The sequence below is a fragment of the Hippoglossus stenolepis genome, chromosome 4, assembly GCF_022539355.2.
Source record: "Hippoglossus stenolepis isolate QCI-W04-F060 chromosome 4, HSTE1.2, whole genome shotgun sequence".
NCBI lineage: Eukaryota > Metazoa > Chordata > Actinopteri > Pleuronectiformes > Pleuronectidae > Hippoglossus > Hippoglossus stenolepis.
The window spans coordinates 10816944-10833532 of NC_061486.1; the positions used below are offsets into that span (position 1 = coordinate 10816944).

Consider the following 16589-nt stretch of genomic DNA (forward strand, 5'->3'; position numbering starts at 1 on the left):
ACAGGAATTAGTGTGTGAGCAAAGGTGCTATTAATAGAAACGTGTAGAAAGGACATTTGTGTTGTGTTGTGTGCGTGTGTGTGTGTGTGTGTGTGTGTGTGTGTGTGTGTGTGTATGTCAGCCGGTGTGTAACAGGAGAATGAGGCTGAGGATTGTGAGACTCAGACAGTTACTAGAGAGAACAGGAGGGGGGAGAAAGAATGAGGGATGGATGGAGGGAGTGAGGGAACGTAGTGGAGGAGGGGGCGATTGTGTGTTGACGCTGTACGTGGCGTCAGTGCGATAAGAATAGAGATGGTGCGTGTAACGCTGCTGAGACATCACCCTCACACCCTCAGTGGGGCAGGCAGTAGCTACTCACTGAGTGTGTGTGTTTCAATGAGTGCAAGCATTCGCTCAGTTATTACCCAGGGTATGATCATGCGTGTACCGATGAGTAAACTGTTGGGGCAACAGTTATTTTTCTTCAGTTGTATAATTGCAGTTATGTGTCATTTTATTAGAAGTTTTAGAAACACATTTTCTATTCTCAGCTGAAGCAATAAACAATTTCTTTTACAAAAAAGAGCAACTTGAGAATATGATGATTGCTTTAGGAGATGGTTTAATAATGTGGATTATATTCAGGTGTTCAAAGCAATGTCAAAGCACTTTCTTTTATTTGATCATCAATGCTTTTGAAAGATGGCAAAGAGAGTTAAGACAGCTTTAAACTTATATGTAATAATGTAACGCTATTATTTTACTTAATATTTTGACAGTTTATTAAAATATGATAGTATATGTAATGAGTACTTATATAATAGTATTACAATAGAATACATACATTTAAATGATGGGGCTACAAACTCTGCATAGATGGATTATGAGACAGTGGGTTGCTGGACTGTTAAGTGGTGTAGCCGTCATGTCGTCCATCTTTATATACGGTCTACACTTCAAACAGAAGCTCTGGCCCATGGGCCCCTGAGCCTGGCTCCTGTTGGCCGTCATCCAGCAAGAACTCTACATTTTAAATCAAGACTATAGCGAAATGTATGAGAATGGTTGAAAGATGAAGCTAGATAAAAAAAAAAATTTAAAAGGCAAAGCAAAGCATAAACTGTCATAGCCATAGTTGTAATAAGGAACATATCAAAGAACAGTTTTGCAGTCTTGTGAAATTTGTTTCTGTTTTGGAATCAACAGCCTTCAGTGACTGTGTGGAGACGTCTTCATGAAGCATCTTCACAGCATCACAAACTGCAGGAGCCACTATAGAGGGACGGCAGATGGACGGGGAGCAAAGAGAGCGTGAAGTCAAAAACTGGTTCAGGTCAAAGTCACTGTGAACATGATAGATCATATGTCACCAGATACTCACAGCATTGATCCCTTTGCTTTTCACCTCCTCACTGGTCTGTGAATCATACAGAGCTGAGGGGAAGAGGAAGGAAATGACTGCATCCAGTGTATTCACAAAGACTCAGTAATCATAATTGTATCATGAGATATATAAAAAGATTTGTGTGTGTGTGTGTGTGTTACCAAAGAGCTTGCGCAGTCTGGTGAAACATGACACAAAACTGTGGAAGGGCATGTGAAGCTCTCCGGACGCAAAGCGCTCAGACAGCAGCTGAATTACCTTTCCATCACACTGCATTCCTGGAAAAAACAGAAGTGAACAAAGGTGTGAAGTGTGTGAGTGTTTGTGAGTGTGAGTGTGTGTGTGTGTGTGTGTGTGTGTGTGTGTGTGTGTGTGTGAGTGTGTGAGTGTGTGTGTGTGTGTGTGTGTGTGTGTGTGTGTGTGTGCGCATGTGTCCATACCGACAGCTTCCAGTGCTGAGGTGAGCTCAAAGGGGCTCATTGTCCCAGAAGAGTCAATATCAAACTGGAAAAAGATGGACTGAAAGAGAGAGCAGGATTAGAATAAGTAGTAATGACACACACACACCCAGGGAGACTCATTGACATAATGCATTTCCTAGCCCCTTACCCTAACCTTAACCATCACAACTAAATGCCTAACTAACCCTAACCCCAAACCTAATTCTAACCCTAACCCTCAAACAGCCCTTTGAATTTGTGAGGACCAGCCAAAATGTCCTCACAACGTCACGATGTCCTCACAGTGAAGGTATTGAACCAAAATTGGCCCTTATAACTAAAGATAGACATGTGCACATGCACATGCACGCACGCACACACACACACACACACACACACACACACACACACACACACACACCACACATAACACACACTGTGCTGTACCTGCAGTTTGTGCACACTGGACAGCAGGGTCTCGGCTTGTTCCCGGCTGAGACGGGAGCTTCCTTTAGTCTGCACACAGAGTTAGGGACGTCTCAACAGGACAGAGGACAGACAGAATAATTTTAACAGTAAACAGTTGGGCGAAATGATGACTCAACCCTGGGACCGAACTAGGTCAAAGGTGTGAATCTGGCTGATCAAGGTCAATCACATTTTTACCAGCAACAGCTGTAACGTTAACGTATCAAAAACTCGTTAAATCTCCAAACTCAATATATATATATTGTGCAGTCAAAGTTGAGCCTGGGTTGTAAGGAAGTACAGGGAGGCTGGAGTGTGAGACAGAAGGATACGTCCTCTCCAAAGATGAGCTGTCTGCACGTCTCCAGGGGCAGATGGTAATCTCTGTCGAGAGCTGTGAGGAGATTGATGAGGAGAGAGAGAACATTGGGCTAAATTAGATTCATCTGAAGAAAGTTGAAGGTGAGGACAAGTGTAGTCACTTTCATTACTTAACCAAACTCCGCTCACTTCAGGCTGCAGCTGTGAGCCTCTGTCTAGACTGCTGACCTCTGAGATGCTAGACCACTTCCACACTAACACATCAGTACTTTGATCCCATCTAGTGGCCACTACAAGTATCGCAGCAAAAAAAAAGTTAATCTCACCTGAGTTCAACATTTTCATGAACATCTTCGCGTTCAGTCTGTCATCCTGCAGGGAAAGATAGAAAACAAATCACATTTGATTGTTTAAGCAAACGCATCAAACTCCAACTTTTATTTGATAAGGAGATGACGCGGAGGATGAGGATTTCTTACAGGTCCGGCCTCCTCATCAAAAGTCTTCTTAACTCTGCTGTGATCCTCCGGGGTGACTGGAGTCGCCATAACCTGATCAGCACAAACAAAGCATAAACAAACTACATGTGTTTTGGTCGTCTATTGTTTTCAGGTTTTTTTTATGTACAGACCAAAGCTGAACTCACCGGGAGGAAGCCAGAGGAGCAGGTGAATTCCTGAGTCCTGCAGTAAAAACACCACATCAAATCGCTAGCGAGGATCTTTTAAATTTAACCTTTGTACAGTTTGAACAGTTTGAATGACAAATAAATAAAAATCTATAAATAACATTTGATATTGATACATTAGGATTAATTGGTGAAGTTAATTACAATTCCCGTAAATTGGAAATACTACACCTAAGTCCCATACTTGAGTTCATGCATATTATAACTTGCCACAAGTTCGAGTGTTTTAGGATCTCAATGATAAATTTCCTGGAACTCACCCCAGAGTGTTTCCAGTCTTGGAGAAAATGCGGACAAAGAAATCTCCGGGCTTGTTGGGTCGATAGGTGGATCCCACGATGATGTAGTTACCCGGGTCCAGATGCAGCTTCCTCCACACACCCCTGTGGGACAAAGTTAATCAGATATATTGAACAGCTGCCAACATCAGAACCATGTGCAATAATGTCTACTGTTCAGTGTGGTTATGATCTGTCTCTGTTGTGATATCTGTTTGCATATTGTCATATTTTTGTGGGGTTTTAGATAATACAGTTTTATTTGATTGTATTTAAATTCTACAGCACGTTTACATAAAAAAATAATCATAAAAATATGACAAAGTTCGAAATATAAACTAATAATCAGTAATCTTTACCTCTGAGACTGATATTTCCCAGAACGACCCACAGGGCGATTGTTCACGAAGAAGTCGTGGCCCAGACACACATCCTGGAGCTGTACGGATCAATGGAAAGTTCAGTAACACAAGTTTGATTGTATGAATCAGATACAAATGAAATACTCACTGGTTTCAACTGGTACCTAAATGTAGGTGCAGCGGAAGAAAGGACTTTGAGGAACAAAGGAAAAACCACTGGGCATCTCCCAAAAAAGTATTTTATCAGCAATGTATTTATTTTGTAAGTAGAGAGGAAAAAGTCCCACATCATGTGACAGCACACACACCTTACGCTCACTGTGAAATCAACACAAATAGGTTTTTGTTGTTTTATGAATGTGTCAGGTACGAACAAATATTCAATACTATAGACCCATTTCTTTATTATGACACACACAGTGATAATTAGTCCTTCTCGTATGGCTGTGATTAACTGCCTCTCTTTTATATATATTGTATTTTCTCCTACACAAAGTAATAATGTTTTTCAATGAGTGAAACTGCAACATGAAATTTAAATAACACAGTAATGATAATGTACGTGGGCTGTGATATACCGTGTCTGTTCTCTCTTTCTTTATACATTAACGAGTCAGAGTTACAGTGTAATTAAATATAAAGTAAGAATGTTAACACAATATTTACCAGATGTTAGTTTGGTCTTGTTTCTGATCTGTATCTTGTAGACGAACATTTTTTCACAAAAAAAAATATTTTTATTCTATTTGTTCAATGTTTTCTTCCCGTGTACCATAACCAGTCTGTATTTCAATATTACTTTATTAACACAACAGAATTACACTGCAAGTCAGGGTTTGTATTATAAAGTCTCATATGATGTTCCTCCTCTATAAAGTTTTTAAGAATATAAAGGCATCATGTATTTTTGGGATACAACAACAATCTGCATTTTCACCTCAGGAACTTTCCCAAGGAACTAGGAACCTTTGCAGAAAATCATTCCCCCCCCACCAGAAGGTCCCTGCTTTGGGGGTAGCAACAGGAAGCTCTGTGGTGCGGCTGGCAGCACTCGCAATGTGTGGTGGGGATATGTCTCAGACTCATAATCTGTATTTGGATGCTTTGAACATGTTTACTCACCTCATCAGGAACCTGCAAAAGAAATACAGAGAAACATATAAGTATCACTAGAATAAAATGGCTGAGCTCCATCATGCTGAATGAATGGATAGTATCTGACCTTGTAGATGTGGAAAGCTACGTAGAGGAAGTTGAGTTTATCCTTCTGCCTGCGATTCTTCTGCAGCAGCTCCACCAGCACCGTGCACTGTTTGGCTTTCTGCTTCTGCTTCTCCACTCTTTTCTTCTCCTCCGGGGTCACCTCCACCTCGTCGTCTTCATCATCCTCGTCCTCTTCATCTTCTTCCTCCTCGGTCTGGTCCTGCTCTCTGAGAATCAACTGGAACTGAGGATTCTTCCAAAATGTCTCTGAGAGGGAAAAAAACACAGCAGGAGTGTGATCACAGGGATGATCCAGGTGCAGCTTGAATGCATATTTGTTCATATGTGAAGCTTTAAACATACTGTGGTATCTGCGGCTGCCACCAGCAGAGCTCCCCGGTACCCAGAGTCCTTCATGTTCACTGATGGTCCAGGCAGCCTGGGATGCAGGCGTGGATGGAGAGGCAGGTGCGTTTGCCATGTCAAGAGAGTCAGGATTCAAGCTGCAGAGCTCCACGATGTTGAAGAGGCGGCAGAAGTCCTCAGCACTGATCCTGATGACGGTGTGACAGTAATAATGAGGGTTTCTGTTTGTGAGAGTTTGTATGGTGCTGTAAACTGGGGTGTTTTACTTTCTGCCACTTACCAGAACTCTCCATCTTCTCTCTTTTTCAGGTCGATACGCTCCTTCTCTGCTTTGTCCACAGCGTCCCACTCTTTAGCCCTGAGGTCACAGAGAGAAACTCAGCATCTGTGGAGCCTCCGTTATCTGTGAGTGTGTGAGTGAGTGAGTGTGCTCTGCTTTACAACGTGCACAAACAGGAAGCTTCCTCACTTGTCGCTCCAGGGTCCACGATACTCCACAAATCCCCAGGGGTTCCTCAGCCTCAGCAACAAAATCTCATTCGAGGCATTTTTCACCTGAAAGGCCAGGAGGCATTCAAGTAAAGTAACGTGTGAGTAAGAATCTGAGTGAGTGACACAAGATTAGACGAGATGAAATGAGACAAAACGAGATTAAACAAGATGAGATTAGACAAGACGAGACAAAACAAGATTAGATGAGATGAGATTCTATCAGAGGAAATCAGATGAAGCGAGAACAGATCACATTTCCATTACATTAAATTGGATTAAATTAGATGACATTGAGGTGAAATTAGTTTAAATTACATAACTTCTTCAGTATGTAGGTTTTTTTATTCTCATGAATTTCAAAGATATGAGATAAAATGCTGTAAGGAAAAAGGATTTGTTGTCAGTCAGATTTTATTGGATGGAATTAGGTGAGAATGTGAAGATGCAATGGAATTAAAATAAATCACATTAGATGATATAAAACATTATTTAAATTACATATTAAATTACATTAGACAGGGATGAGATGAGCCAACATAAAGTGAGATGAAGTTCAAATACATTTCTGTAACGTTATATTAGATCATATTAAATGACATTAAATGACACAAAACGTGATTAAATTAAATTAGATTAAACATGGAAGGAGTGAAATGAGACGAGAAAAAACATGAAGTGACTGAGTTCAAATTGATTTCTGTTAGATTGGATTAGATTAAAATCGAATGAGATGAAATGACATAAAATGGGATTGGATTATAATAAGTAAAGAAAATTTGCCTCATATCCACTGATCATTCTGACCCTAAACTTACATTTTTGAGACAAATATTGAGAGAATATTCACTTTGTTGAAGACCTGAGTCTGTCTCACTATAAACACTGACAACACAGATATCTAGTCCCACTGTTGGTTATGATTTTGTTCTCACTACTGTGCTGTCGACCTCGTTTTCCAATTTAAAGGTTAAATAAAACATGTTTTTCTTTGCTTAATAATACAGTTATTGGAGGGGTAAAGATAATGATTGGACTGATATGATCTCGTACTGGTTTGGTATCAGATATTAAGCTAGCGGATAAAAACTAATGACAGAATAAGGCACAAATATGTTCTGTATGTCATGCAGAACATATTTGTTCTGTGTTGTATTGTTTGTTTTATATGGACAAAGAGTTGAGTGATACTGACCTTGTCAGTGTCAGTGATGGCGTAAGCGTGGCCCTTTATCAGCCCGTCGTCTGTCACCTTACCTATGTCCTGGTAGCTGTGGGCCTGTGAAGACAGAGACAGAAGCTCCAGTAGATCATCTAAAGACGGTCCACCCGCTCAGTGTGAACACTTTGTGATGTGTTTGTACCTGAATGAAACAGCTGAGCAGGCTGCGTCTGGACAGGGCCGCTGTCAGAGACCTCCAGAGGACAGGGGGGGTACGAGACGAGATGTCCACCGTGTACGCGATGCCTCCTGTGAAATCCTCCATCCCCTCAGAGATGTTGCCTCCCTTCAGGCTCCCATAGGATCCCATTAACCTACATAGGAGAGGTGAGAACGTTATCTCGGGTGGTTGCGTTTGTCACTGTAGCAACACACACACACAACACACACACACACACACACACACACACACACACACACACACACACACACACACACACACACACACACACACACACAGAGAGAAACACAGTGGGTGGTCTCAGACATTACAGCCCAGGAACATATGCTGGTAGTGGCAACTGACTTGGCGTAGGCCTTCTCCACCAGGGCGCTCCAGAACTCGTTGCGGGTGTGAGAGTAGCTGAAGAGCAGACGGCCTTCACGCACTGGCAGCCTGTCATCCACAACCACCTCCACCCACTCACCATACTGCCAGAACTACAGAGAGAGAGAGAGAGAGGGGAATGAATCCACCTACAATTGAATCCACTACTTCTATCTATCTATCCATCTATCTATCCATCCATCCATCCATCCATCCATCCATCCATCCATCCATCCATCCATCCATCCATCCATCCATCCATCCATCCATCCAGCCATCCATCCATCCAGCCATCCATCCATCCAGCCATCCATCAAGACAGAGATTCAAGACAACACAACATGTGAACATAGTATCAGGGGGATTGTCTCTCAAAGAAAAGGCAGATTGTGTAATGCCAGGGCTTCACCTTGAGGCTCTGTTCATCTGTTCTGAGCAGAGTCATACAAATGTGTCTCAGCAGTGGAGGTGCAGGGATGTGAGTTGTTTTGAACACCACAGGATTATCTGAATGCAAGATTAAATTCTCAAAACACAGCATGTTGCATTGACTTATTTAGTGTAACACAGTGATGGGAATGTTGTGGTTTATGAGGTTTGTGGTTCATTTACACATCTTAATGTAGTTCCTTGTGTATCTTGTCTTAATGCCATTAACGAGCGGCACTGTGGTACAGTGGTTAGCACTGTTGCCACACAGCAAGAGGATTTGAACCCTGGGATTGGTCAGGACTCTTTCTGTGTGGAATTTGAATGTTCTCCCTGTGTCTGCGTGGGGTTTTCTCTGTTTACTCCAGCTTCCTCCCACAGCCCAAAGACATATCGATTGGGGTTTAGCTTAATTTGAGACTGTAAATTTACCATAGAATTTTTTTTAAGATTGGGGTTTTCAACATTTCACCTTTTTTCCAGCAAATAATTAATTGATCTTGATGGGGGGGGGGGTCTACTTTATTAAGGGAACTGATTTGTATGAGTGTGTGAATTTTGGTGCAGCTTGATTTAAGGCGACTGTTGGGCCTTACCAGTGGTATGAGCTCTATACTGAGTGCCATTCTTGTTGAAAAGTGTTACACAGATCCAGCAAACTTGCCTTGTAGTATGTATTTGTATGATATTGTAACATGGCACATAAATAAGAATAAAATAAAAACATTAAAAACCAATTTAAATGTTCATAGAATGGAAATAAAGGATGTTGTCAGCTGTCTAGCCTTGGTAAATGTATGAAACCACCCCCACGGCTCTTTACTGGTCATGACTATGGGTGTAATCATGCGTAAAAAACAAGGACCAAGAGCAGGCCTGCACTGGCCTGTCATAGCTGTGTGTGTGTGTGTGTGTGTGTGTGTGTGTGTGTGTGTGTGTGTGTGTGTGTGTGTGTGTGTGTGTGTGTGTGTGTGTGTCCCAGGGGGAGTCAGTACCTGCATGTCTGGACTGATCTCCCATCACCCTGACAGAGCAAAATGAGTTTTCCAGTCCTTCCGACCAGCTTGTTAGGTCATGTCACATTCTCTCTAACAGCCTCTGGAGGTCGACACCTCTGAGGCTGAATAACCACCGAGGAGAAACCGTGAGAGGCGTCTGACGAGTCGGCTCGTTTTCACAGGATTGATAAATCCAATAATATGATATTTTATTGACCTGAGCAGCTCAGAGTCGGTGGATGATGAAATCTCAGTAGATCATAATCAGTAACTGTAATGAGGTGATAAAGATGAGGTCTGTCTCAGTTACGTGCGAGACCACCAGACAGCGATGACTCCAGGGTGAGTTTATGCCTGTTTGATCCGACTGCCTTCATTTAATGCCAGAGCAGTGGCATGACAGCTAAAAGAATGAAGCCAAATCAGATATGAATTGTATTGTTTAATAAATCCTTTACATTAAAGGAGTAAGTATGAATTAGGTGTATAAATCAAATTGTTAATGTCTCAGTGTAGTTCAGGCAGGAACAGAAGTGATCTATTATATCATGTTCTAAAAAAGGCCCACTCAAATGTGACCGCAACGTATTTCAAACATCCGCATAAACATCTGCAGCTGATTCTATTAGCAGCAGTAGAATTCTTCCTTTGCCCTACTTCCCCTTTTTCTTTTATAAGACTTAAACAGATATGTAGAATTGTTTGTCCTTGGCAGATGTACATGCTCATAAAAATGTTTTGTACCCCAGAAAATACATCTCTGCAAATAAATATCAAATAAACTAAAGAATCCTATGTGGAATGTGTGTGGTTGCTTGATTAAATATGAATTAATGCATGAACGCTGAACATGTAACTTCAATGACAGCTGACACTTGAATAGAGTGCACACCTGCACCGAGGCCCAACAGTCCTACAACACAGCAAATCCAAATGACTGCTGCAGGAAATGATTAAAAACCTCAATGTCAGCAGTGTTTTCTTTTATAAGGAGTATTGTGTCCAGACAAAGTTTGGATAAGAGATGAGAGTGAAACTAAACATGAGGAAGTTCTTGCATGTCGTGGTTTTATTGGTCAGCAGCCATAAAGCTGTCAGTCTCAGCGGAGAACGGTTTGATGAGCAGATGTTCTGTGTCGTATATCTAATCTTCATCTACACTTCCTCGGGAGCATTTCAAGGCGCTTTGGGGGCCCCAGGCACAAAGGGACCTGCATCGAACTAAACCCTAAAACCCTGTGCTCCCTTGATTCTCTCATTATCAACATAATAAACAAAGTGCATACACAAGCATTTTGAAATTCTAGTCTTCAACCAAACCGCTAAAATTGTGACACTTTTGTCAGAAGGTTTGTGGCATGATGGGGTCTCGTTAGGGGGTTCCCCTCCATGGTGTTGTTGCAGTCTCTTCCACACAGCCAGTCATGGAATTTAAAGGTAAAGTTGATTCTTTGTTTCTTTTTATAACTTTTTTTTATAAGCCGGTTCTCACAACATTTTCATTGCTGTAGATCAATGTTATTAATTCCCCCGGGAAGGCCTGATAACATTAATAAGTCCTTGCCCCCGTTACAACAACCTTTTTTAAAGCTGGTTAACTCTTTTTTTCAGTGTACAGACCATATGATTCATCATTGGTATGTCAATTATTAGTATCATAACTTTTATTATGTGCATATAATGAATTATGAAAATAGATTTATTGCCCTGGTGTGTGAGATATGTGACTTTTACAACAACCTGTTGTAACGGCCCTGCACTTACCGTAAAGTGGAAGATCCCTGCATACGGTTTAGACAGGCTTTGGTTTGGTGGCACCACCTTCACAAAGAGCTTGGGGTGCATGGTGAGGCAGGACAGCGCCGCCAGCAGCCAACAGTTGCCTGGCAAACAAAAGAAAACATTAACTGGCACAGAAGAAATGTTCCGTGTTTCGTGTAAAAAAAAAAAAATCATCAAAGAGTTTGTCTTCATGTGACGTGATTGATGTTCTCGTGGGTTAAGCTCCACACGCACACACGTGCATGTTCACACACACGTAATGAGGCACGGTCCTCTCTGGCAGAGAACATCTGTTCGTGGTGTTTATTTTGTTGCTGTAACTGTCTGCTGTAACTGCGTAAATCATGAAAAACACGTTCTGCAGTTTGGAAGAGTCATAAAATTCACCCTTGAGAGACGAAGTAGAAGAAAAACAAGAATAAGAGGAAGATGTAAGCGAGAAGAGGAGGAGAAGGAGGAGGAGGAGGAGGAGGCGGTGGCTGTGTTGGTGTTGGTCATCACCATAGATCAGCACCACCATCATGTTAACATACGACTAATGACATAATCCAGGAATCTATGCAGAGAGTGAAGGAGTTTCATGTTGGGCAGAAAACAGTATTTTAGTTCACCACAAATAGGAAACAGACTCACAACAGAGATTCGAACATTATAAGTGGGCTGTTAAATACAGGGCTGGATGGGATATAAAGACCCCCAGTAGATTTTTTAAGTTTGGGAACAACAGCGTCACTCCTCTCTCCCCCTCGCTGTGCATTTGAAATTGGGTCCCTGAGGCTGTGTTTTGCAGACATGAAGTTCTGCAAATTCTTAGGATCAAATAATAGGAACATCTGAGCTAAGTAAGTGTGGAATGTTTCAACTTTCTGGGCTTAACTCGTCCAGGGTGTTGTGAAATACAAGTTTAAGACAATTCTCCTGCTTTTGGGGAGAAAAGATGGGCGGGGCACAGGAGAAGCAGATTTTTGTACTGTGGATGGAAGTTTTGTCTGATGATGTCCTCACCCAGTTGGCCCTGGCAGATATCTGTGGTCCCAATCGTGCCCTCCACAAACACAGCGCTCCCACTGATTTCCTACAGAAAGGGAGCGAGACAACGTGAACACAAGATTCTGCAACAACACAGACTGGCTTTATGAGCTAAGAAAGCTTTGGAGAAGGGTCAGGGTGGGTGACTCTTAGTACTGTGGTTTTCTATGGGAGAATACATGGAGATCTGCAAGTTGTGCCTCAGAACTGAAACAAATGGTTATTCTGCAATAAAAAGAGGTTTTATGAGCAAAAATATGACAAATCCACTGATTCCAGCTTCACGAAAGCAAAACTTTGTTGATTTTCTGCTTCGTAGGTGTAAATTGAATTGATCAGACAAAACGAGACATTTGAAGATGTAACCATGGACTGTTTGACACTGAAAAAAGAAAATTGTTGCACCAACTTAAGAAAATACAATGATTGGTAACACAAATAAATTAATTTGTTCAAATTAAAATGAAAAGGTTATATTAACACAATTGATATCAGCCTCTTTTTTTCTTTTTTTAAGCTGGTTAACTCTTTTTTTCAGTGTACAGACCATATGATTCATCATTGGTATGTCAATTATTAGTATCATAACTTTTACTATGTACATATAATGAATTATGAAAATAGATTTATTGCCCTGGTGTGTGATTTATGTGACTTTTTCTCACAACTATGTCAACCCTGTGGTCAAGAGGGATATTTTCTATATTTCTTTAGTGTTTTTGTTCCTGTTTTGAACAAACTGAGCTCCTCAGATCTGAGCCACACCTGGAGGCAATCTCTACAGCCCTGCCAAGAAAATAATGGGAGCTACATTCCTTCAATGTAAAGGAATCTCTATTTTTGAAATCTTGGAAGTGGCTAGAACAGGCAAAACGTTTACCTGCAGATACCTTACTTTAAATAAGACTTTGTGTTGGGGACACTCAAATATGTGTTCGCGTTTTAAAAATTATTTTACAACTTAATTATTATGGCAACGATCTGAATAAAGACCCACACCATTGATAACGGGTATAACAGGTCAGTCTACAACATCTGTTAAACATCTGGCACTATAGGTGACAACATGTCAGTGGTCTAAGAGGACAAACCTTGGGTCTCTGCCACTTGATCGCCTTCACTGGATCCGGGTCTTCGGGTAAACCGATGGACTCCTGCTCGGCAGGGAAGACTGGATCAGAGAACAGCTCCCCGGACTTCAGACACTCCTCCAGGAGGCGCCTGAAGTCCTGATCCTTAAACTTGATCGGGTTCTCGATGGAGCCCAGAGGTGCAGGTACGTTATCAGTCGCCATGCTGGGTGGAGGTTCGGTCAAACACAGACGCAGAGTAGGCTTTGCGGAGCGGTCCGGGCCTTAAATACAGTAGAAAGGCGCACACACCCACCACATCCATGCTGCGCCCGTGACTCGCAGCGCCTCCCCGGCTATGCCCAAACCCGAAAGGTATGCAGATCGCCGGGGGCCGAGGAGAGCCAGAGTCGGGGTAATGACACGGTGCCAGCGGCCTCTGTGATCCAGCAAACATCCATCATCAGGCCGCGGGAGAGAAACAGAGAGAAGCCGCTGGTAGAAAAGAAAAACAACATAATAATGGTTATTTAACTGGACAACTCTGCAGAGAGTTCAATCAAAAATAAAATATGTAGCCTGTTTTAACATGTGGGAAATCTGTGGATGTGTTTGTGTGTCACAGAAAATCACTAATAAACAACACTTTCATTAAATGAAGAAACTTAGATTAGCAGAGTATTGAGCAATAAAAAAACAGTTATTTAATATTTTTCACTGAAACTACACCAGATGTTCCCTGGACCTGGCGCTAGGTGGCAGTCTTCTCCAGCTAAGTGCACTGCCCCACTAATCACCACATATTTTCCATGCAGCGGTATTTACTGTAAATTGTGGTGGCATTAACTTAAAGTGAAATAAATGGCACTCTAACATCTGCATAAGAAAATTCTTTATTAACTTTGTCCAAAAGCTTCATTGTGGTTCTCACTTTGTCAGCTGTTGCAGAGGCTAAAAAGTACTTTAAGATTAAATGTTACAAAAGGAAATATCAAAGTTTTCTGCAATAAAGTATATATAGTCTGTTTTTATTAGTTGTCTTCGTTATAGAAAATGTGAAAGGACAGATGTATGCAACTATGACAGCTTCAGTTTTGATTTACCCTACTATGAGAATCTCTCGAAACAGACAGAGAGAAAAGAGGACCTGAAAAATCATTCATGTGCTCATTTCTCAGTTATTGAAAGAAGACTGTCGCTGAGCCCTTCATTAGGAACATACTCTTAATAATGAGCAGGGCTTCCTTCTGCTTTCAAACTGGCTCAATTATTTCAGAATTGATGCAGGACGTCCATGTTGCATTGGATCATTTCTGCACATTTGCCATCTGCACATTTATGCTGCCATCTCCTGTTCTTCCACATCTGGTGTTGTGTTGCAGTCGGGTCTGGTGACTGTGGAGGCCTCTGAAGTAAACGGAACTCATTGTCATGTTCATGAATCCACCTTGAGACAACTTTTCCTTTGTGTCAAGATTCATTATCGGGCTGGAAATATAAGAAAATGATCAATTGTGGCCATGAAGGGATGAACACTGTCAGCAGCAACACTCAGACAGACCATTGACCACAGCATTACACCATCAACATCACCAGTCTGGACTGTTGCATGTTGGATCCATGGATTCATGCTGTGGACACCAAATTCTGACCGTAACATCTGCAGCCTCGGTAGAAATCCAGATCCTTCAGACCAGACTTTGATTTTCAGTCTTCATCAGCGGAACCTGAAGTGGTCTCACGTCAAGGTTCAGCGTGTTACAGCTGCTCATCACAGTTGTAAAGAGTGGTTATCTGAGTAACCTTAGCCTTTCTGTCAGCTCCAACCGTCCAGTTTGATGTTTATCTGGTATGAATATAAATACAGCACATCGGCGCTGGTCCTGGTCTGTGTCTTAAGTTCCAAGGAGAATTCATTTTCTCAAATCAGGCAATATGTTTTATTAATTACTATTCTTGTTTTAGTACCTCTTTTGAATAAGGCACCTTTTACAATTAATGTTAATCAATCATTTACTAATGTTATATAAACCAGCTATACAACATTAACAAAAGGAGATTTTGGTTTTAAGATGAAAACTCTATCTGGTTAGCACTTCACTTCCTCCAGCAGGATACACTGACTTTGTTTTGTACCACTTTAGTTCATCAAACCGCAGCACTGACCTACAACAAAGATTTTAATAAATTATTGAGATCAATGATGTGTTAATATTTACATCTGGAGAATTGATTACAGATTAAATAGGCATTTTAGTTTTTTCTGTTTTACAACCTGGCAACAAAAATGCCTTTTTTTGTTGTTGTAGAATCGCCAATACCAATATCTTGTTAACAGTTTTCGGAATGAATGGGTTGGTATTAATTGATCTGAAACAGCCTTTAATAATTACTCATTAACATTTATAACTGCAGAATTGAAAGTGTTTTGTTTGTCTATACTCACCAGCCACAGAAATGTTACCACCTGGCAACCCCCTTAAATGTTCTTATGTCCTTATTTCATTTTGTATATTTCTATAAGGCATTGCTGAAACTGAAAATGTATAAATAATTTCTAAAATTATGAACTTATCATATAATGGATCATAGCTCATTAACCCTTAAAGGCCTCCTCTGAGTTTTTCATCACCTAAATAAGAAAGTGGAGGAAGAATCTATTATTTTCTTGAGACAAGACAAATTAAACTTCATAAAGTTTTCATTTTACAACACTTAGTACTAAAGTTTCATCACAACAAAATATTCTCACCTAATTGACAGAATGTTGTTTCCAGAAATTTAATTCAATATGTCTCAAAGTGGATGTTTCATTTCCATAAGGACGTGTGGTTTTACCGACACTGAGCGGTCTCAACAGTTTTCAGAAGCGGTGCTCAGGCCTCCTCCTGTGTAAACCACTTGTGAACTCTGGCCTGGACTCTGATAGTCTGAAGTGGACGTCCAATTACTGTCAGACCCCCATGCCTCCCTGCCTTCTTGTGTTGTGTCCTTCATTAAGTTTAGGTGGATATCCATCGCCTATAAACTGTTGTCCTGCCGTGCTCACTCCAGGCCTCTGGAGGCCTCTTCAGGCGTCCCTCCATCACACGCCTGATTACACTGAAAACGTGAGACTGACCGGGACTAAACAAACAAGAAGAATAGCGACACAGATCCACCTAATGGTCACCATTTAACTCCATTCATGGGCTCTCCATTATGTCCGTATGGTCTTTGAGGATGGGATTATAGGAAGCCTCAGTGACAAAGGTCAGAGGGCCGAGCAGACACTCCCACACCTCCATGACCTGCTCTGATCCCACGACCCTGGCACTAGCAGCCCCCCCCCCCCCCGGCCCCTCTCACTCTCCCTGCTGGTTAACCGGCTTTGTCCCGGCCCGTTTTCTGCTGCACCGCTCACACACATCAGCAAAGTGAAAGGCTGGAGACAGTCAAATTAACCAGTCCCCAATAACATTGCTCCGGTCCTTGGTTAGAACCATTCCCACGTATACTTGACATGTGCATTTTTTTGATTGTATGATACTT

General features: G+C 41.5%; 1 protein-coding gene across 1 annotated transcript; it reads right to left on the reverse strand.

Moving 5' to 3' along the window:
- Positions 1–598: 598 nt before the first annotated feature.
- On the reverse strand, positions 599–13382 carry capn12 (calpain 12). Its single transcript, XM_035154676.1, has 22 exons — positions 13080–13382; positions 11965–12034; positions 10942–11060; positions 7730–7863; positions 7346–7517; positions 7177–7260; positions 5962–6047; positions 5773–5850; positions 5490–5680; positions 5146–5393; positions 5046–5057; positions 3921–4000; positions 3544–3666; positions 3242–3278; positions 3075–3146; positions 2922–2967; positions 2607–2668; positions 2254–2322; positions 1807–1885; positions 1528–1644; positions 1364–1416; positions 599–1254 (listed from the first exon to the last, which is right to left on the reverse strand). The coding sequence occupies exons 1-22, from the start codon at positions 13281–13283 to the stop codon at positions 1228–1230; spliced, it is 2163 nt and encodes a 720-aa protein (XP_035010567.1). The 5' UTR covers positions 13284–13382; the 3' UTR covers positions 599–1227.
- Between the last annotated feature and the right edge of the window lie 3207 nt (positions 13383–16589).